Source organism: Thamnophis sirtalis, unplaced genomic scaffold (assembly GCF_051295495.1).
Source record: "Thamnophis sirtalis isolate CommonGarterSnake01/CBP01778 unplaced genomic scaffold, rThaSir2_p1.2 scaffold_12, whole genome shotgun sequence".
Lineage (NCBI taxonomy): Eukaryota > Metazoa > Chordata > Lepidosauria > Squamata > Natricidae > Thamnophis > Thamnophis sirtalis.
In genome coordinates this window covers 50,462,475-50,485,618 of record NW_028261392.1, presented here as the reverse complement: position 1 = coordinate 50,485,618, position 23,144 = coordinate 50,462,475, and the positions used below count along the sequence as shown (strand labels likewise).

The 23,144-nt window shown below is 41.2% G+C and overlaps 1 protein-coding gene across 1 annotated transcript in view; it reads left to right on the top strand.

Moving 5' to 3' along the window:
- Positions 1 to 685, top strand: part of SMPX (small muscle protein X-linked) — a 53,853-nt gene extending 53,168 nt beyond the window's left edge. Inside the window, exon 4 of the mRNA XM_087726478.1 lies at positions 315 to 685. Coding sequence (XP_087582604.1) covers positions 315 to 449 — 135 coding nt within the window. The 3' untranslated portion in view covers positions 450 to 685. The remainder of the gene's footprint in view (positions 1 to 314) is intronic.
- The last annotated feature ends 22,459 nt before the right edge of the window (positions 686 to 23,144 follow it).

Sequence of the window (23,144 nt, the reverse complement as noted above, 5' to 3'; positions counted from 1 at the left end):
TTTTCTGACTCGTAGGCGAGACCTCTGACTTGGCCTCCTTAGAACAGATGTTGTGGTCTGACATTTGTATTTCCAGAGTTCAAGTTTCCGGTTCAAGACTCAGTAAATGTATAACAAAATAGAAGGGATAGATGGGTCCCCCAGGAGGTCTTATATTCTGACCCTGTTTCATGTTATGTCCAAATCTCGCTTTATGTCCTGTCTTAGTGTTGTTAAATATATTCTTATATTCTAACCTTAACTATGTAATGTTATCTATTTCCTGATTTCTTGTTACAATCAATTGAAGAATAAAGTTTATTATTTTTATATAGAGTCTTCCAACTCCAACTGAAGAAGAAAAGAAAAAGACTCTCCCAGGAGCCAAGAAGCTACCAGGCCCAGCAGTTAATCTCTCAGAAATCCAGAATGTAAAGAGTGAACTGAAATTTGTTCCAAGATTTGAATAATAAAAGAAATGAAATTGTACCACTATCTGTGTGCTGAATCAAAGGAAAATTACTTACATGCATAGGATTGCTTCTGAAGATGAATGAGAAACTGAAACCCCCACATTAGAAATGGTTTATTCCTGTACAATATAAATAATATGTCTGTGTGGATTAACTAAAGCTGCCTCAGGAAGTTATACACGTCATTAAAATCAATATTTTCATTTTCAAAATAAACTTTGGCATAAGCAGTATGAGTTGCAAAGAAATGGTATGTGAGGTGAGTCTTTTTTCTAGGTTCAGTTCTGACAATGTGAATGTGGTGTATTTGCCAATATGATCCTGCTTGTAACTTTTCAAATTAAAATACCCTATTCTCTTCCTCCCACTTCCAGTTAGGCATTTGTTTAGTCAAGTAATGATCACAATAATATGATTACACTTTAAAAACAAGAATAGTGTGTTTTTGGCTAAGATCAGCATGTGATTTTCTAGGGCTAGGTGATGCAAGCTTAAATCCATAAACCTTACTGAGTGATCTTGGGATAGTAACTATATCTTAAGGAACTTCTTAAAGGACTAGTTTGATATCTATAAGTCAAACCATATAAGATCTGTTTTTTAAAAACAAGTAAACTGTTAACACTGCATTTTGACTTATAATATTTCTGATCCTAACCTGGTGGCATATAATTCTTATTAGGAGGACACTATGGTTGTCTTTTTGCTCAATCACTGTGCCTCATTTTTTTTTTGAAATATCGGCTGAAAATATCTAGTAAAGTAAAAGAAAACCCAATTTACTATCAGAGCCCAATATGGCCAGTTAGCACTTGATTCTTTGAATCTGAACAGGCAACTGTACTTCCTTATTCTTCTGTGGTAGCTGTTTTGTTTCCAAGTGGTGTCTACAAATCTTGCAGCTCATATTTTTTTGAAGTGTTCATAAAAACTAGATATATTATGTGTATGGAATGTCCATCCTTGAATGTCATTGCAACCAGTTGTAATATGTCCACATCCTCCTATTTTTACAAATTATGTCAGTGGTTTAATTTAATTCCTCAGCAAGAAATTGCCTTATGAAATGCCAAACCCCTCATTTCTTTATAGATGATAGGAACCAGCTTCCCTATCATTTACTGTATTTAGAATTGTAGAATTCATTGAACATATTCCCATATCAATGTGCTTAAGGCTGTAGTCCTATTTTTATTTAAAAAGCAAATATTATTTCACTTAACAATAGTGAAACAGAACATTGGCAGATACATGGCTTTAGAGATGCAGGTCCTCTAAGAAAAATCCATCAGGTTGCACAGGAAAAGTGACCATTTAAAACAGTCAAACACCAAGTAATGATATAACTAGCATATTTTTTTTAACTAGTTCCTTCAATGACATTCATATCTGGAATAAAAATGCATATCTTTTATCACAGATTATGTAAAGTCATCCTTGAAAGAGAAAAATAAAACAAAAAAATTACCATTTTCTAATATCCATAGAGTGAATACTTTTAATAGCAATAGCACTTATATACCATGCCATAGTGCTTTATAGCACTCATTGGGTAGTTTATAATGTCTGCAATACTGCATTCAAATTACTGCACCACCATGGCTCTTCTAATAACTGCTACTTTCTTATAATTTCACTTAATACCTAGCAATGTTATGCCATAATAAAATTATTATGATAAAAATTTATTCAGAATAATAATTTACAGGAAAAAATGTTGAAGTGTTTTAAAGAAGTAATTTGAAATTGAAAAAGCACATACAATCTCACCACCACCACCTTTAAAAAAATCATTAAAGCAGACACATACTTGGCAATACAAATAGGTATACAAATAGCTTCAAATTATTTCTGTAGGCACAGGAATGCACAGCCACTTGTATTTGTATTTTGTATTTGTATTTCCCTTTATTTGTATGCCGCCCTTTTCCCTGGGGGGGACTCAGGGCGGCTCACAGTTCAAAAAAGCGGGGGGGAGGACAAACAATTTCTAACATACAGACAATACATCATTATTAAAAACGCAACAGTCACACAATTCGAGTGGGGTTAGAATCTTAACCCCAGGCCAGCCAGGACAGCCAGATCTTTAGGGCGGCGCGGAAGGACTGGAGGGTGGTGAGGGTCTGAATCTCCACGGGGAGTTCATTCCAGAGGGTCGGAGCAGCCACCGAGAAGGCTCTCCTCCGGGTAGTTGCCAGTCTACACTGGCTAGATTATGGAATTCGGAGGAGGCCTAATCTATGCGATCGTATCGGTCTAGTGGAGGTAATTGGCAGTAGGCGGTCTCTCAAGTACCCAGGTCCAATACCATGAAGGGCTTTATAGGTGATAAGTAGCACCTTGAATCGCACCCGGAGATCAACAGGCAGCCAGTGCAGCTCACGGAGGATAGGTGTTACGTGGGTGAAGCGAGGTGCACCCACGATTGCTCGCGCGGCCGCATTCTGGACTAGCTGAAGTCGCCGAATGCTCTTCAAGGGCAGCCCCATGTAGAGCACATTGCAGTATTCCAGCCTAGAGGTCACAAGGGCACGAGTGACTGTTGTGAGGGCCTCCCGGTTCAGGTAGGGACACAACTGGTGCACCAGGCGAACCTGGGCAAATGCCCCCCTGGTCACAGCTGACAAGTGATGTTCAAAGGTCAGCTGTGGGTCCAGGAGGACTCCCAAGTTGCGAACCCTGTCTGAGGGGCGTACAGTTTGACCCCCCCAGCCTGAGAGATGGAACACTTGGCCAATTTGTGGGAGGGAAACACAACAGCCACTCGGTCTTTTCTGGATTGAGCACAAGTTTGTTGACCCCCATCCAGTCTTTAACAGCCTCAAGACCCTGGCTCATCACATCCATCGCTTCGTTGAGTTGGCACGGGGCGGACAGATACAACTGAGTATCGTCCGCATACTGGTGGTATTTTATCCCGTGCCGTCGAATGATCTCACCCAGCGGTTTCATGTAGATGTTGAAAAGAAGGGGGGACAGGACCGAACCCTGCAGCACCCCATACGTTAGGGGCCTAGGGGTCGATCTCTGCCCCCCAACTAACACCGACTGCGACCTGTCCGAGAGGTAAGAGGAGAACCACTGTAAAACAGTGCCTCCCACCCCCACCTCCCGCAGTCGTCGCAGAAGGATACCATGGTCTACCACTTCATTTGGCTTTCTCCTCATCCATCCAGCAGCAGCAAGTTATGAAACAGCTACAGGTGCCTGAAAAAAATCATGTCTATTTTTATGACCTGAAAAGAGAAGCTTCAGTATTCCCATGAACTACAAAACAACTTTTTCAAAAGGTTTGCACATTTATTTATCTTTTTCCCCAAATTATATTTCATGGTTGGAAGGTAAAATTGGCTTGTTTTATCTACATTCCAAGATTTTTCATTATCCATTCTTACTTCAGTCCACAAGAGTCTTTGTGACTCAATTAAATCCTAAAGAGATACCTTTCAAGTAAATTCAGTTGTTGTTTTTTGTTGATTTGTTGGTTTTAGACTGTGTTTTATGGACAGATATGGAGGTTGTAGAATGAGAGAGAAATGTAAAAAGGAAAAATAACATCAATGCCCTTGAAAGCCTTACAAAAGACCCACCATTTACTCCTTGAATAGTACTAACAGTACTAAACAGTATTAAACAGTACTTGAACAGTACTAAACAAATTTGAAAACATGGAAAGAAAATTAGAAAGTGTTAAAAATGAAGAACAAGATTAATCAAATGGGAGAAGACTGGAAGTGCCTCAGTTAGACAGTCAGAAAATCCATGGCCTCTGAAGAGCTTCAGGTAAATTCCGGCTGACAATTTATTGCTGTGGATCTTCGGATCAGAACTTTCCTGTAGGGAAAGTGAAGAAAGAGTTGCATCTCAATAGACCCAGAGGAATGTAACTGGTTCCTTACCGGTCAGAGATTCGCTCTCTGAATCGGCAGTGGGGGAGGTGGCATTGTAAAATGGCTGCAACAAAGCTGAGGCACCTGGACTAAGCATTGAGCAGAAGTGGTGATTGGAAGGAGTGTTGAGACCTGGTGAGAAGATTTAAATAACCAACGGATACAAATCAGAATTTGGAAAAGGCAAAAAACCTTGTGAGTAGAAAATAATATTAACAGACAAATTGGGAATTTGGTGGAAAGGAAAGAAAGAGAAGGAAAAATTGTGGTTTAAATTGTTAAGTCCAAAGAGAACCGCTTGCTTTAAACAACTTGGAGACAGAAATGAGAATTGGCTAACCCATTGAAATACAAAGCTTTGAATTTGGATTTGAAAAGACTGTGTCTTTAAAAGAGATTAATTGACAATTGGGAACCTCATGGAAAAGAAGGAGCGGGGAACGGAGGCTAAAAATACCGATACTAAGGAGATTTGCTTTGTTCTAATTTGTTCTAATTGACACATCTTAAGCAACCCTAATTAACTAGAGGTGGAAAATAACAAGAGGAAGAATCAAGAAGAAGTGTTGTTTCTCCCCTGCCTGTAATTTTATCTTTTTTGAATTTAAAACTACCAAGCTGTGCCTTTGAAAATTGTTGAATTGAAATAATAGAGGAACGGAGCCATTTGCCACAGGAAAGAAAACACTAGCCAAAGAACAAAGAAAGTGAAACTTCACCGTTTAAGGAGGTTTTGATTTTGCACAGATTGTTTGATTTCGCAGCTATGGAAGAAAAGAAGAATGTCTCCTCCTTTTTTTTCTTTTTAGCTGAACTGGAATATTGGAGCTGGATTAGAATTGGAAAATAAGAAGAAACTGTGGAACTTAAATTATTAACTGTAACTTTTAAACTGGACACTATGAAAAGTTGGGAATTTGAAGAAATACGTGAGATTATAAAAATATGCATGAGTCACTAAAATTAAGATTAAATAGAATTCTGAAGTTAGAAATTAAGGAAAAACAAGAAGCAAGGGAAAAAGAAGGAAAAGAAAGTGGAACTACAGAAAAAGCAATAGAAAATGAAAAACAGACAAAAGATTTCACTGGGTTTGACAGTGGCACAGGAAAAATTGAAAAGGGGGGATATGTCCCAACAAAGAAAGGGAATGGGATTAAAGAAGAAAGGAAAGGAAATGGCCAGACAGGCATAGAGAGGAAAGAGAAGAAAGAAAGGAGTGATAAGAAAAAAGAGGAAAAGAAGACAGGGAGACAGTTAACTTTGAGGAGGATACGTCGAATGATGCAGCAGAGGGTGATGAAAAAGTCAGGGAAGGAAGAATATACACCCATTAGAAAGAAAAAGCAGAAGCTTAGAGTTTGTGATAAAAGGCTTCCTAGGAAGAAGTGGAAAGGATAAGGGGGGAAAAGTGAAGTTTGACAGGAGAGAGGAAGAAGGGAAGCATACACATATAGCTAATTGGGTATGTAGAAATTGTTATGTGGAGAATATAAATGAGAGGTATGTGATTTGTTCTTTTACATGATAGTTAAACTGAATTGCTAATTGAACAACAAGGATGGCTATAAAGATAATTAAATATAAGTTAAAATATGGATACAATAGAACTTTTAAGAAGATGGATACCGTATATACTCGAGTATAAGCCGACCCGAATATAAGCCGAGGCACCTAATTTTACCCCAAAAAGCTGGAAAAGTTATTGACTCGAGTATAAGCCTAGGGTGGGAAATGCAGCAGCTACGGTAAATTTCAAAAATAAAAAATCAGTGTTATTTGAAACTCAAAGTTATGTTTATTCAAGGGACCCGCTTAATTAAAGTGTTCTATAATATCAGTATGACTTATAATACTGCAAGTCTGCAATATTAAAATACTTGTATAGGGGATCCCCGGGATCCCCCGAAGAGATCAAATCACAACCAGTATGCCACCTTCTTGGTATATTGTTTTTATTTTCACTGAGTTTTTAAAAATGAGCATTATTTCATCCTTTTTTTCTTTATGTTTGATTGGTATCTGCAATTTGTGTTAATTCTGTTCATACATATAATATAAATGAAAAACCCAGCTCTCTTAAAAAATATTTTAAGTTCTTTCTGGTGCTCCCTTTTAGAATTGGCCAACTAATATTTCTGTTCACCCAACTAATGTCAGGCAGAGTTAACTGAAAAAGTAATTTTTCATGAAAGGACATTTTCCTAGGATTTTAATTGTTCTTACTGTCAGATTTCTTGTTATTTCCAGCTTGAGTCTCCTTCTGACAAGTTTCCATTGCTTCTTGTCCTGTCCTCAGGTGCTATTGCTGCCGCCGCCTCCTCCTCCTCCAACAGCACCAGCACATTTGCTGCCCAGCGCTGCGGCTGAGGTGAAGCCGCCAAAGCTCCCGCTGGCGCCCCCGCAGCGTTGGGCGGATATCCGGCAGTGCTGTTGGAGGAGGAGGAGGAGGTGAACCAGCCTGCCATCGCCGGCCACCGCCAGCCCCGCCGCTCTTCCCACCCCCTTCCAAGCCCCACAGTCCAGCGGATGGAGCAGCGAAGCCCCGGGGCTTCGCTGCTGCTCCCCGCATTTTCTGCACGGGGATCCCTTGGAGAGGGGATTCCAGCCTGCCATCGCCAGCCACCGCTAGCCCCGCCGCTCTTCCCACCCCCTTCCAAGCCCCACAGTCCAGCGGATCCGCTGGACTGTGGGGCTTGGAAGGGGGTGGGAAGAGCGGCGGGGCTAGCGGCGGCTGGCGATGGCAGGCTGGAATCCCCTCTCCAAGGGATCCCCGTGCAGAAAATGTGAGGAGCAGCAGCGAAGCCCCGGAGCTGCTTCTGCTCCATCCGCTGGACTGTGGGGCTTGGAAGGGGTCGGGAAGAGCGGCGGGGCTAGCGGTGGCCGGCGATGGCAGGCTGGTTCACCTCCTCCTCCTCCAACAGGCAACAGCACTGCCGGATCCAGTTGTAGACTCGAGTATAAGCCGAGGCGGCTTTTTTCAGCCCAAAAAGTGGGCTGTAAAACTCGGCTTATACTCGAGTATATACGGTATGTAAGGTGCATATTGCTTGCCATGTTATATAGCAGATTAATGGATTTGTAATAAGCATTGGATAGCAAGGATTGTAACTAAAAGATACTTAAGCTAAGTAAAGATATGGAAAAAATGGAGGGGGAACTTGAAATATATTTGTAATGGAAAAATTACTGAGATTATAAAGGGAGAACTAAAAACTTGGGGCATGTAATAATGTATAACTATACAATATTATGATGAGAACAGCTGGAAATTGTAACTATAATCATGATGGCGAATCTATGGCACACGTGCCCAAAGTGGCACATGAAGCCATGTCGCCTGGCACATGTGGCCTTGTCTGTTTGTCTTACGGCTTTCTGGTACACATCCATGTGCCATTGCATGATCAGCTGTCCTTCTCTTGTGTGGCAATGCTGAGAACTGGTGGTTGCATGCATGCCAGCCAGCTGATCGTTGGGTAAGCATGCATGCTAGAACCTGGAAGTTCAGCTTTTCCGGAGCGCAGCCCTGACGAGCGTGCATGTGATGTTTCCTCACTACATTTTCAGCACTCAGTACCAAAAAGGTTCACCATCATTGGCCTTTAGTAATCAATTTGTTTTTGAAAGTATAAAGTTACCTTGCTTTACCTTCCCGGGGATAGATTGCATTTCTGAATTGATTTTTCTAGCTTTTATTTGCACAATGAAACTGATTCTAGTACTATTCAATTTCTGTTCATGTTCTACTAAATTATTTTGAATATTGACATAAATAACTGCATATTTAAATTTCTTCATCTGTGATAAACTTCATAACAGATACCATCTACCATCTGGTAGCAGTCTGTTAACGGTCCTTATAAAAGCACAGTTAATCATATTATGCACATGGACACATACACACATGCACAAGTTCTATAGTACTGATTTTGCTCAGTACCATCTTCACAGATTTAGAATTTCTTCCTCTTAAATCTTCATTCATATTATTCATTGTTGGTATTTTGTGGCAACATGTTTAGCCTCTTCATCTTAAACAGAAGGAATACAGATGCATAGAAGTTATAAACAAAAAATATCACGTAATGGTTGACATTTTATGGTAAAATGTGTGTTTCTTTCCACATCACCAGTGGTGGGATTCAAATAATTTAACAACTGGTTCTCTGCTCTAATGATCAGCTGGGTAGGCATGGCTGGGGGGTCATGTGATTGGGTGGGTATGATCAACTCAACATTACTCATTTTGAGGGGTGGCTCACCTCGCCTCTCCTTGCCCGTCCCCTCCCAGCCACTCCTCATCTCACACAGCCTCTCCTTACTGAATGGCTTGCCTCACCCGGCCACTCGCCCAGCCACTTGACCGGCCGCTCACCTGACCTTTGAAATAAGCACAACACGGAAGGCTTCCATCCTAGGAAATAAGCCCAATCAATGCTTCTCTCTCCACCAAATAGGGTGGCCTGTCTTCACATCTTTTCCAATGCAGTCTCCCTTCCAAGCAATCCTATGTATAAGATCAGCAATGCACACCAAACTGATCTGGAGGAGGAGGAGGGGGAGGATTTGAGCTACCTGTGCGGGCATGAGTGATCAGTTCAGAACAACTGTGCACTGTATGAGTAGCACCCTAACCAGAGTGTGGGAGTGCCCAGCAACCGATCAGGATTCACAATCTCAAAAGGTAAAAGCAACTGAGCAGCCATGTCTCCTCCAGGAACTTCACCATCATTTGGGCTCTTCAGCCTTAATTAGGACTGAGGGTGATGAGAGTTGCGACCAGACTCCCGGAAACAATGCCCCCTCCACTCAGATGAATGGAGCCCAGGCATCTTCCTCCTCACTTCCACCTTTAAGAGAGGGGCCAGGGCCAAAGACTAGAAAACCTAGGGGGCACCCCACCTGCTGCTGCATACGAAAGAAGGCTTCAAGCATCCCACACAAAGCAGTCTAGTGCCAAATCTCTCCCCGCTTACCCCATGGTCTAATATTTACATCCAACCCCACTGCAGTTCTTTACAATGAAGCTGAACCTGGCGCCTCCTCCAGAGGTGGCTGGGAAGCCAGGCACTCCTACACTCTGCTCGGGATGGAGGACTAATCCTGGCCTCATCAATGCCACTGAGGAAGGCTGCATGAGCTGGCTCGGGATCTGCAACCAGCCCATCCAAGTCAACCAATGTTTCTTCTCCACCACCAACAGAGACTTTCTGCTGCCTCCTGCCACTTTCTGCATTTAACTTTGGAGCCACCCAGGCGAGGACAGCCCACCATATCCAGAACCTGCTGCATCCCCCAAGTGGCAATCCCAGCCCTGACCACTGCTACTGCCACCTCATGAGCCAGCCAGTCTAACCCAACACCACCAGGCACTTCTGGCCTGCCTCCTGGGGGCCTCATGTGAAGGGATGATCACCCTCAGCCCCACATTGCCCAGAGAGGTCAGTTGGCAGGGACTCTGTGCCCAACAGAGGGGCTGGGTGGGTGGGGGCTTCTTCCCCTCCCTCTTTTGGATGGATTTACAAAGAAAAAGCTGGAAACTTCAAGCCAGGCATGTCCTGCAGCCCCCGCCCACCCTTGTGGCAGCTCTGGGCTGGGCAGGAGTTGTCTTTCAGGCTTGGTTGCAACCCCTGATCTTTCCTTTCCTCCCATGGCTGGTGGCAGAGGAAGGCAAGCCAAGGCTGAGCCACTGCCAGCCCCTCCCAGCCCACATCTCACCCCCACCCAGACTCTCTGCACCTGCTGGGCCGCACTTGCCACAGCTAACAGTGAGCAGGGGGAAGCCAGGGACTGTGAGGCCACCCACATAGCCCCTCTGTAAGCTGCTCGTCCCCCACCTACCCAGTCAGAGCAGAATGTGGGAGTGCCTGGCTGCCTGGCTTCCTTCCTCACCTGAGGAGGAGGCACCAGATTCTGGATTCATAATAAAGAACCACAGAGAGAGGTTGGATGTAAACACTAGACCCATGATGGCGAATCTGTGGCATGCATGCTAGAAATGGCACACAGAGCCATCTTCCGGGCACGCCAGCAATTGCCCATTGTTCTTCCGGGTTCCAGTGCACACATGCGTGCTGGCCAGCTGGTCTTCGTGCATGCCTGCCTGCCAGAAACTGGAAGACCAGGTGATTGGTGCACATGCGCACCAAGGAACTGCTCTTCTAGTTTCTGGCACTGCCCTGTGCATGCGCACCATTTCGGCACTTGGTTCCAAAAAGGTTTGCTAACACTGCACTAGACCATGGGGTAAACAGGGAGAGCTTTGGTGCTTGGTCACTTTGTGTGGGCTGCTCAGAGCTGTCTTTCGTGCACAGAGGCAGGTGGGGTGGTAAAGAGCCTCATAGATTTTCTAGGCTTTGGCCCACAGCCTTTCTCTTATGAGAGGCTGCCAGTGGAAGTGAAGAGGAAGATGCCCATGCTCTGTTCATCTGAGTGGTAGGGGCATTGCTGCTGGATGTCTGATCATGACTCTTGCCATCCTCAGCCCTAATTAAGGCCGAGGTGGAAGAGCCCCGAATGGTGGTGAAGTGTCTGGAGGTGATGTGGCTGCTTGGTTGTTTTACCCTTTGAGATCATGAATCCTGATTGGTCTCTGGGCATTCCCACACTCTGGTCAGGGCACTGCTTGCACAGTGCACAGTTGCACCGACTGATTACTCATGCCTGCTCAGGTAGCTCAAATCTTCCCTCCTCTTCCTCCAGATCAGTTGTATTGCTCAGCATTGCTCATCTTATACACAAGATCATTTGGAAGAGAGGCTGTGCTTGAAAAGATGTGAAGACAGGCCACCCTGTTTTGGAGAAGAGAGAGGCATTGATTGGTCTTATTTTCCAGGCTGGAAGGCTTCCATGTTGTGCCTATTTCGGAGGCCAGGTGAGACGCCCTGCGAGGAGAGGCCAGGCCAGGCGAGGAGTGGCTGGGAGGGGAGGGGTGAGGCACGCTATTCAGCCAGTTCACTGAACTGCATAAAAAGTTAGTTACCGATTCTAGTGAACTGGTGCAAACTAACTGAATCCCACTACTGCACATAATCTACAAAAATATTCATTATTACAATTTTCTGTAAGAAAATTACAGATTCTTATAAAAATCTAAGTATAGGTTTGTCTTTACATATATACTATTATTGTATTAATGCTCATTGTCCTTATTAGCCATTGATGTAACAGTTTGAATCAGGAAAATATTATAATTACTGCACTATTCTACCGGCTCTTGGTTACTTATCAGAGAAACTGCACAATTTTAACACCTGTTTTAAATCTTGTAACTTCATTGTTATTGTGAAAATCAACATCTTTGTGGAAGTAACAAAGTGCCATGTACATTTTTGCTTCTTTGCAGTGAGGGACATACATAAGAAATCAATCTTATTTTCCATCGAAAGAGTCTGTTATTTACTTTAAAATAAAATGGTAAAAATAATAAATAGTAAAAATCAGTCAACAGCTTTTAATGTTCAGTCTCTGTTCACATTTACCCCCTAAGAGAAAACCTAGTTCCAAATTGCTATCATGCTGATCTTGGCCATACAAAACTATATAGGTAACGTGAACAATAGCAACTGCAGTAAGTGCACTTGAGGGGAAACGTCTTCCCTGCTTTCAAACAAATCAGAAAGAATGGCTGGTCTACACACACACACACACACACACACACACACACACACACACACACACACACACACACATATATATATATATATATATATATATATATATATATATATATACACACACACACACACACACACACACATACACACACACACAGTTGAGCTGCTGATGGACTTGGATAGCGAGGAACCATATGAGTCTGTCATGGAAGATGTGGATAAGGTGACCAGACATCCCGATTTTGGCAGGACAGTCACGATTTATAACAATTTGTCCCATGTCCCAGGGTGTTTTTAAAAAGTCCTGATTTTCTGGCTTCATGTTGAAAGCCCAGTGGATTTGCTTAAGAAATCCTAACCGGGGCAAGGCAAAAGACACTCTGTCTAAACCCTCTCTCTGTCTCAGTACTTTCATTGAAGATATTAAAATGTTAAAGCAAGAAAACGGACCCCTCCACACCCCTTTTACCTCATTTTATAAGAAAGATGACCCAGTACCGTAGAGCTCCAGGAAATACTTGGCTAGAGAAGTCGCAAGTGTTACTTCCTAGATTTTCCGGAGGGGAGGGGCATGGAGGTTGGAGGTCGGCTCGTGTGGAAAAATGGTGGCAAAGTTTCCTTGAAAAAAAAAATTCCTGACTAATTTCACCATTTTAATTTGCTCAGTTCTTTGTATTAACATCTACATCATTCTGGATTGACTTGGAGTTCCTGCCTGCTGGTAAGTGAGCTGGGTTTTTTTCTTTTATTTTTTTAATGTATTTTAAAATAATATTTTATTTATTGTGCATAGGATTTTTTTAAAATAGTTTTATTCTGTGTGGATTCTTTTTTTAAATTGTCTTAGACTATTTAAAAAAAGATTCTATCCAAAATACAAAATACCAGCTGCAGGTATTCACTTAAGAACCAAAGTTACAATGACATTGAAAATGTGACTGATGACCATTTTTCACACTTAGCGACCGTTGCAGCATCCTCATGGTCATGTGATCAAAATTTTGATGTTTGGCAACAGATTCGTATTTATGATGGTTTCTGTGTTCTGGGGTCATATAATCACCTTTTGACAAAGTCAAATGGGGAAACCAGATTCATTTATGTTATTAACTTATCAGCTGCAGTTATTCACTTAAGAACTGTGGCAAGAAAGGTGGTATAGTGACCAAAGTTACAATGGCATTGAAAAAAGTGACTGATTACCATTTTCACACTTAGCGACCGTTGCAGCATCCTCATGGTCACGCGATCAAAATTTTGATGTTTGGCAACAAATTCGTATTTATGATGGTTTCAGTGTTCTGGGGTCACATTTTGACAAAATTTTGATCAAAATTTTGATGTTTGGCAACAGTTACAATTTATATTTGTAAATTGTAGTTACGTTGAAATAAAAAAAATATTACAATACTATTTTTGTGTGGTATGAAAATTTTTGTTGCTCCGTATAAAATTTTTAATCAAGCCCCCCTCCCCCCCCCGGGTCAAAGGTGTCCCTCTTTACCAATCTGAAAATCTGGTCACCTTAGATGTGGAGGACCCTGGGCAGGGTTCAGACTCAGAGCAGGGACCAGAGAGGTTGGTTGGCCACCAGGAGGCACCTGAGGCATGGAGCAGTGGGGAGGATGAAAGGCAGTTTGATCCGGAATGGAAGCAGCAACACACAGGTAGTTGTGCCTGGGCCCCTCCCAAGAGAGTTTATAAGTGAGGCATTGGGAGGGGACATTTGCAGGAAACAACTGTTCAAACTAGTATTGAAGAAATCTGTATTCTAGCCATGTCATGTGGAATTATCTGCGTTTCTATCTTGGAGCTTTCTGGGTTGCTGCCAACCTGTTATCTTGAATGTGAGTTTGCCTGGGCCTTCAGCCAAAGGATTTGTTATCGCATTCATTAAATAGTGGCAAACAGTCAAGCCTGTGTTCTGGTTTATTCACAGGCCAGGGGTGTGTGTCAGTGTGTGTGTGTGTGTGTGTGTGTGTGTGTGTGTGTGTGTGTATGTGTGTGTGTATTAGATTTTTAGTATGTAATATAGTATGTAATATAGCCCTGGTTCAAATCCCAGTAAGGGTATGGCTAGCTGATGAGAGCTAAATAGCTTGAAATAGATCTATACTAGTCTCCCTTTATTTATTTATCAGCACAAATACAACAAAACATATACATATACATATACATATACATATACATATACATATACATATACATATATACATATATACATATATACATATATACATATATACATATATACATATATACATATATACATATATACATATATACATATATACATATATACATACACACACACACACACACACACACACACACACACACACACACACACACACATATATATATATATATATATATATATATATATATATATATATATATATATATATGTTGTATTTGTGCTGATAAATAAATAAATACAGCACAAATGTAAGAAAGGCAACAGTAAAAATATTGGGTTTCTGTCGTGATGGTCTCTTGTGACAAGCCGATGGACAGAGAATGGAAGCAGTTAGCTTCCTCCCATAATTGGGGCATACCAGGGATTGTGAGACACACACACACACACACACACACACACACACACACACACACACACACAATTGGCCTCATTGGTAAATGAAGAAAAAAAGCTTTTATTCTACCGTTATAAAAGAACAGATCATGCATCTTCAGTAGCAAGAGAACTCCAGTGAATGAACATACAGCAGCTGACATGGTTTTAAACCTCAGGCTATAGCAAATGCAGCATTTGTTTAACATGCTATATTTCTGTCTAGTGCATTAAAGTATGAATAGTCATAGGACAATTTATTAAAGTAACTTAGCTCCTGAGAAACACAGGCTGAAAGACATTTTTGCTAGAGGAATTTCTTGTTCTTCTTCTTTGTCACCACTATAAACAGCTTTTGTTATTGAGATCTCATGAAATGTAGTTTATGGAACAGAGGGTTACTGCAAAGAAGGAATTGCCAAGAAATCAGGAACAAGTATCTTTGGAGAACCATGAGGATGCAGCAAGATGGATGAGACAGAATCTAATTTTGCAGGAAGGTTTTGAAGATTGAAGTAAATAAATATAAATTCAGAATATACTACATTTATAAAATATAGAAGTAACAATAGTTTAATAAATGTGCAGAAAATGATAAAAAAACCAGATGAAATTATCTATGATAGTAGATTATTTTATGACCCAGACAAAATAATTTAGCTTTTTAGTGAACATACATTTACTGTGATAGATTAAACTTAGATGAAATCCATGAACTTGTTGGATATCACAACATTGATCAATGAAAATCAAATCACTTTTCCAAAGAACAATCATGAATAAATTTGCCCCAAAGCATACAGTTATATAAATAATAATAATAAAGGTACGATAAAAATAAATAAATATATACATACATATATACATCATTCTTCTTAGCACATTCTCCAGTTTTGTTCCATCTTGGTTGTTTAGAATGTTTTCTATTGGGTGCTGTTAACACGGAAGTTTGTTAGGTTTAAGAAATGATGCATTGATTCTTTCAATCATGAAACAACTCACTGTTCTTATGTTTTGCTCGACTTAGAGGAAAAAAATAGGCTGCAAATCTGTGTCCACCTGCCTAAAAATAAGACCTGGTGAATTATCTGCAAAACTCTGGAGGAATGTTAGATGAATGCAATTATTTATCAGGAATTCCATCTCTCTTTCACTGGCAAATTGTCAAACTAATATTTTATATGCTTGGTTATTTATATTTTGCCTTTCCACAAAAACTTGAGATGAGTGTCTCTCCCCATAAACAATAATCTTTCGAGCTAAGATGGAATGTAATTATAGGGGTTAATTGGCTTTTGTATTGAGGTTTTATTTGTGTAAGCTGTCTGGAGTCACTATGAGTGACTTGAGCAGTCATACAAAATTTCTAAATAAATAAATAAAGAGTAGTTTGAAATCACTAATGGGCAAGACTGGCTCCCTGGTCTTATATAAGTCTTATATACATGTTTACTCTTTAAACCATGCTTGTAATCTAATACATCAGGTAGTTTTGATCTCATATTTTGAAAATATATCCTTTTGTAATTAAAATTCCAGAACTAGTAATATATAGACGTATGTTTAATTCAATCATAATCATATGTCAATAGCACACCCAATTTGAATGCAAGAACTGGAGAATAATAAATTTAACACTAGAGGTCAGCCTACAGCAGGATATTTTTATCTATTTTAACAGAATAAAACTAGAATCATTTTTTTTTCTTTCTTAGATACAGTAAAATATTTTAGATATAGAGATGTTGTATAGATATACTTGAAGTCAAAGTACTTCTAATCGGTTGGTGTCATTGGTGTTTTAAGGAGGCATTCAAACACAACTAGATTAAGCAATCCTCCAGTCATCCCAAAGGTACTTTTTTGTTCAAGAGGCAACTGGACTTTCTTTCTTTCTTTCTTTCTTTCTTTCTTTCTTTCTTTCTTTCTTTCTTTCTTTCTTTCTTTCTTTCTTTCTTTCTGGCTTTTCTTTGAAGATGTTTCGCTTCTCATGCAAGAAACGTCTTCAACTGAAGAAGCTGAAGACATTTCTTGGATGAGAAGTGAAATGTTTTCAAAGAAAAATTAGAAAACCCACTTGCCTCCTGAAAAAAAAGCATCTTTGGGAAAACCATCACCTGGATGACTGAGAATCTCCATAGATAATCCTCCAGTCATTAAAGGGAGATCTTTCCATGTTTAGACTTTTAAAAATGTCTGTTAGTTTAATATGGATGGTTTTTGAAAAGTTCTTTTCAGCCATGGATGATGACAGTGCCTAGTTCATTGTAGGGAATCCAGTTGCTGAAAATAATCTATTAATTTTCTAATTTTAAGCAGAACAAACAAGTCACCTCTCTTTATAGTTTGGCCTTCTGGAGTTCCCTGACAACATGAGATATATTTCCTTCCTGCCTTTTATCTTCTTTCCCCCCTTTTACTAATAATGTAAATTAACAATATGTTCTTGTCTCTTATCCAACGAGAGAATTTGCTCATCTTAGCTGCTCATCTTGGCTGTTGATTGGGATTATAAAGAGAAAAAAATACTTTGACAATCTCACTGTTCTTAACACAGCTGCGTAGGTGTTCAAAGTCTTTAAAGCAGGGTTTCAATAAAACCTACCTGGGGTTAAACATAAATGCTTATCTGGAAAAGAATGAAAATATATTTGCTATGAACTAAAGGCAGAAATAAGTGAAATTAGAATTCGGTAGGCACAGTTCCAAATCTCAGATGATAGAAATTCCTGTTCGTTTCAGCCCCTCTTTCCAATTTCATATACTAAGCCTCCTCCTAATATACTAAGCCTATTCTTCAAATCCCATAATTCTTAGCAATGACCACATTGGTGGGAAAAGTTCAAGAATCTATGTCTATGCTTCCAGAGATGTCCAGACTGGAGAAAACTAGTCTAAACTTTCCTTCCTTAATCTGACTAATGTGTCAGATTCATCTTCTATAATCCCTGCATATTGGAAGGTGATGGAACTTAGTCTAACACACACAAAAAGATATTATGCAACTATTTTCTTCCTCATTTCTCTGCAAACAGAAACAAAATCATTTGAATACTATTTAAAAATTATCCTGTATACAGTTTTGTTAGCAATGTATTACTATCGTTTTAATTGATACTGCATTAGCAGCAAGTTGTACTCTAACTAACGCAGGAGGAGAAAATGAAGTTATTGCCAGAAAATTCTTTCTAATACTTCCAAGGTCTTATTTCCAAATTGTGTATTTAAATTTCTGATCCTCACTTTAGAATATTAGAATAGAATAGAGCTGGAAGGGACCTTGAAAGTCTTCTAGTTCAACCTCCTGCTCAAGCAGGAGAACCTATACTATTTCAGATAAGTGATTGTCCAGTATCTTCTTAAAAACCTCCAGTGATGGAACACCCACAATTTCTGAATGCAAGCTGTTCCACTGATTAATTGTCCTCACTGTTAGGAAATTTCACCTTAATTCCAGGTTGCTTCTCTCTTTGGCTAGTTTCCAACCATTGTTTCTTGTCCTGCCCCCCCCCCCCCTGGTGCTTTGAAGTGTAATTTGACTCCCTCTTTGTGGCAGCCCCTCATATATTGGAATACTGCTATCATATTGACTGTAATTCATATTTTCTTTCTACTGCCTGTTATTTCCTTGCCATCTCTCTCTTTAGCAAACCTACTGTTTCCAATCTATTGTAGAACTAGGTTTCCCCAAAAAGTAGAATGTCTGCAATCCAGTAATCAACATGGTGAGTTTTATATGGTGCTGTATACTTCATAATCAGCATTTGAAAGTAAATCAATAAATATGTGCTCCTGAAGAAAAGGTCAGTGAATTATTACTCATTCACTGTTAGCTTGTAACATAGCGCTGTATGTGTGGAATAGAAGTAAGAAAATTTACTCCCAGGAAAGTGGATTTTGATTTTTAAAATAAATGACATGCAAATAATTTCTGGACTTCTATTTTTATGTAGATTGGCACTTTATATTTCAAAACTTAGAAGACAATAGTTCAATGTGTAAACATTGCTTAAATAGATTCCTTATCTCAATGAACATGCATCAATCTCATTATAACTTTTATTTGAATACAGCAAGAGTTGGGGTGTCTGCCATGATCTCTACGGAATTCAGTATCAATGTAGGTCATTTTTGAAACATCCCAGCTACATGTCTACCATTATTTCCAATATGATCTGGAAATATAGCATAATTACTTAGTCAACCTCTGCCAAAAATCATCAGAGGCATGAATGATTGGTAGATCTTCAGATATGAAAGTTTGAAAGCTAATGATTTAGAGAATTTAGATACTGCCAATGTATACAGTACTGGATTTATATACTATAAGTAGGAAATAAGGCAATACATACAAGTAGAAATTGAAGTGAGAATCTGGATAGGAATGTGTGTAATCTCATTGTCATTTTTACAGATCTTGTAAATATTTTGATATGCCTTTTTGTACATAGTCTAGATAATCTTCAAGAGCTTTTCAGTTCTGCTTTACTAAGAGAAAATACAAAACAAGGCCCAGCACAGTTAAATTGAAAAGAGTGGAGTAAGCCTCACCTGCTGGCAATGGTTACCAGAATATGCAAGATGTGGTAATCTTCTGATCAGGACAGGGTTATGAATGGCTCTCCATTATGGTAAATTATTGTTAGAAATTGGCTTGGCCTGGAGAAAGACAAAGCAAAGTAGGTCAAATTTTGAAGTTGATAAGCTTTCAACTCAAATAGACCAACTAACATGTAGTTTAGTTCTTGCTCTGGGACACAGCACATCTACTTCAATATTTTTGTATTTTGCCTTTCGTTTTGTACCCCTTCCTCTGGGATTGTTATATATTATTGCTTTATATATTTTTGTCCTTAAAAATGTAGGGCAGTTTTGCTGCATCAACGGGAGAGAGAAATGTTCCCTTTTTGACATTTGTGTTACATACCTCTGTTGCTTAGAAACAGCAGGGACCAAAAAAGAAAGGCAGAAGATTTATAACTGCAAGATTTTCTGTAGAGTTTGGAACCAGAGCAACTTGAAATATATTTGTGATGATGACTGATCAGAAATGCAGCCAATTCACAGTTATACAAAGAATTAAAATGTTTATGTTAATGAGTAGTGAGTGTTGATTTTTAGACCTGTTTAAATCCTTTACAGTAAAAGATGTGGCTCAGAATGACAAAAAGCATTTGGAAACACCTTTGTCATTGTTAAAGCATTAATGCAAAGACTACAAGGAGTAAATGTTAAAGTTATTATCTAATCAGAGCTTTTTCAAGGAGAGGGGGTACATTCCATCAAACAGAAGCCCAGATTAAGAGCTATACTTTCCCGATGCAGGATGGAAGAAAAGGCTCAGGGTAGCCGCATCCCAGGAGTGGGTTTCAGCCGGTACGCACTGGTATGCGCGTACCCAATCGTGAAATTTAGAATGCCTTCCCGTACCTAAGCTTCCAGAGGCCCTGTTCTGGACCGCTCCCACCCCTAGCCTGACACCCCCCCCACTTGCTCCCCCCACTTTACTGACAACAAAAGTAAAAACCTCTCAAGGTTTTCGGCTCCTCCAGGGATGCCTCACCACGGCGGCTCGACAAGTGCCGGCTTCCTCCTGCTGCTGTTGCCACTGCGTCTGGCTCCAGCAGAACGCGGCATGGGAGGGTTTAGGAACACGGTGTGGCCGGCGAAAAATACCGTCCATCTCCCCGTGTTTAGAAAAGGAAGCCCGGGTAAGTCCTTTGCTATCAGGCAGGTTCTAGGACACCTGCCGCCACCAAAGGACCTTCCCGGAATTGCTTTTCTGAGCACGGGGAGACAGACGGTAGTTTGTGTGGTGCAGCCGGCACCTAGGAGTTCTTAGGAGACTGGCCGTGTCGCGTAAGCTCCTGCCCTCACCCCCATGCCCGTGCTTTCTGGCAGCCAGGCATCTTGGGCAAGTCCGGGGACCTTGCAAAGGCCTTGTGAGGTCCCTGAACTTGTCAAAGATGCCGGCCACGCCACCTAAGCTCCCGCCCCCATGCCCATGCTTTCTGGCGGCCCTGCGCTATAAGCAAGCCCGGGATCGTTGCAAGGTCACAAAAGGTCACTGGACTCGCTTATTTTCCAAGATGGCCATGCCCACTCGGTCATATGACCACCAAGCCACTCCCACCTGGTCACAAGATCACCAAGCCACTCCCACAAAACAGGCCACACCTACAGAATAGGTTCTAAAAATTTTTGAAACCCACCATTGTCACATTCCTTTCAGGATCTATCTAGTACCGTGATGGCAAACTTATGGCACATGTGCCAGAGGTGGCATGTAGAGCCAGGTGCTCTTCTGGTTTCCAGCTGGTCTTCGTGGGCATCAGAGCACCAGAAAACAGCCCGAAAAAGGCCCGAAAACCAGCTTGTTTTCAGGCCATTTTTGGGCTGTTTTGGCTTGAAAAATGGCCTGAAAATGGCCCAAAAAGCCAGCCTGAAAAATGGCAAAAAAAAAGAAAAAGAAAAAAAAAGGCATGCATGTGCTGGCCAGCTGGTCTTCGGGTTTCTGGTGCTCTGGCATTTGCGCATGCATGCACCTTCCAGTTTGGACACTCGGAGCCGAAAAGGTTCACCATCACTGATCTAGTAGGTTAGAAGTTATAGCTTTATTTTGGCAACGTTCTGTCAATTAGGTGTAATCAAATAAAGGATTGGACTCAATTGGATAGTGCTGTGCCTTTTTCGGGCTTGGGCCTGACCTGAACAAAGGGATGCTACAATGTTCATAAGTATAAAAAACCAGTTGTAAGTCCCTTTTGCAGCTCAGTCATAACTTTGAATGGCTATTAATTGAATGATCATAAATCAAGGCCTATCTGTTTGCTGATACATGAAGAAATAAAGTCGTCTTGCTTTCTGCATTACTCAGGTAAAAAGGTAAAGGTTTCCCTTGCACATATGTGCTAGTCGTTCCCAACTCTAGGGGTTAGTGCTCATCTCTGTTTCAAAGCCAAAGAGCCAGTGTTGTCCGAAGACCCTCCATGGTCATGTGGCCAGCATGACTAAACACTGAAGGTGCATGGAATGCTGTTACCTTCCCACCAAAGGTGATTCCTATTTTATTTTTACATGCTTTCTAACTGCTAGGTTGGCAGAAGCTGGGACAAGTAACAGGAGCCCACTCTGTTACTTGGTGCTAAGAATTTGAACCGGCGAACTGCTGACTTTTATGATCAAGAAGCTCAGCATCTTAGCCACTGAATCACTGCATGCCTATTACTCAGATACACTCCTACAAAACTTTAGTCTTACTCATTGACATGATTCCAACTTAATTCCCTCTTTCATCCCAACAAAATACTCCATGACAAGAGTCACCAAAGGACATTTATTTCAAGTTAATATTGTGAATTGTGCATTACAGTTGCACTGGATCTTCTGTTGCCTTGTGTTAAGACTGACTCGAACTTTCACCTATATTGCACTTTGCTCACAGTTTGACGAAGAATGGAGAGGGTGGATTGGAATGCAAGGATTAGGGGAATAGCCTCCAAGCATCATTGGTTTCCATGAGACATTGTTCCCTCTCCCTCAAGGACACCCAGAGTAGATGCCACAGCATAATTGGCTGGTTCCAAAACAAAATGAACAGAAGTGATCGGTGGACATAATGGAATGTGGGTGGCCCATAGGGAAAGGGTAAATGAACTATGCATGCGTTTGTGCAGGACACCGAGAGCTGGTTTCACTTCTTATGTGTCAATATGGACTTATTCAATAAAGTTTATACTCTCATTAAAATAACTCCCAGGAGTTTCTTTTTCTGGATTTTCCAGCTGGATAGCTGACATCAAACCAGTTCTCCCAGTAGCAGCCTACCTAGACCCCACCAGGAGTTGAGAGTTTCAAGATGTCAGCAACTAATAAAGGAATTGAAGCTGGGGCAAAGCCAGGGGAAGTCTCCTTTTAAGAGACCCCAGTGGTGGCCCAAGTTGAAGCCAAGATGCAAGCAGCTGGTGCATGCCCCAAACAGAAGCCTAAGAAGCCTGAGCAACAACCTGTGCTAAAGGGAGAGAGAGGGATGGAGGGATCCTATTCAGGCGCCAAGGGCTGGTGGGTGAACTATGTGGGAAAGGCAGTGAAAGCAAAGGGTCAACCAATCCCCCTTGGTATCACAGTGACCTGGTAGAGCAATTGGAAGACTAGGTGAGCAGCTGAGTGGGATGACCAGCTGAGTGGAAGTTCCCAGCCGCAGCTTGAAGTCCATTGATGGACTTCTGAGGGAGAAGTACAGCAGGTTGGAGGTCTGAAGAGCCACCTCACTGAGGGTGGCAGTTAGAGAAGTTGGGACAAGGGCCATGAAACTGTTGTCTACCCCATCCCCTCCCTTCCTGCAGCCCATGGTACCAACCTGACCTGGGGCAGTGGTAGCTCCACACCAAGGGACAGCAGTTCCCACCCAGCCACTGCCCCATTAGGAGGAGCACATGTAGCCCTAAAGGCAGCTGGTATTCCCATTCAGACACCCCTGGCTTCACTGAGGGCTGCCACCTGGATACATCCTAGTGCAGGGGTCTGGCAACCTTAAACACTCAAAGAGGCATTTGGACCCATTTCCCACAGAAAAGAAAACACAGGGAGCCACAAAATCTGGATGGGC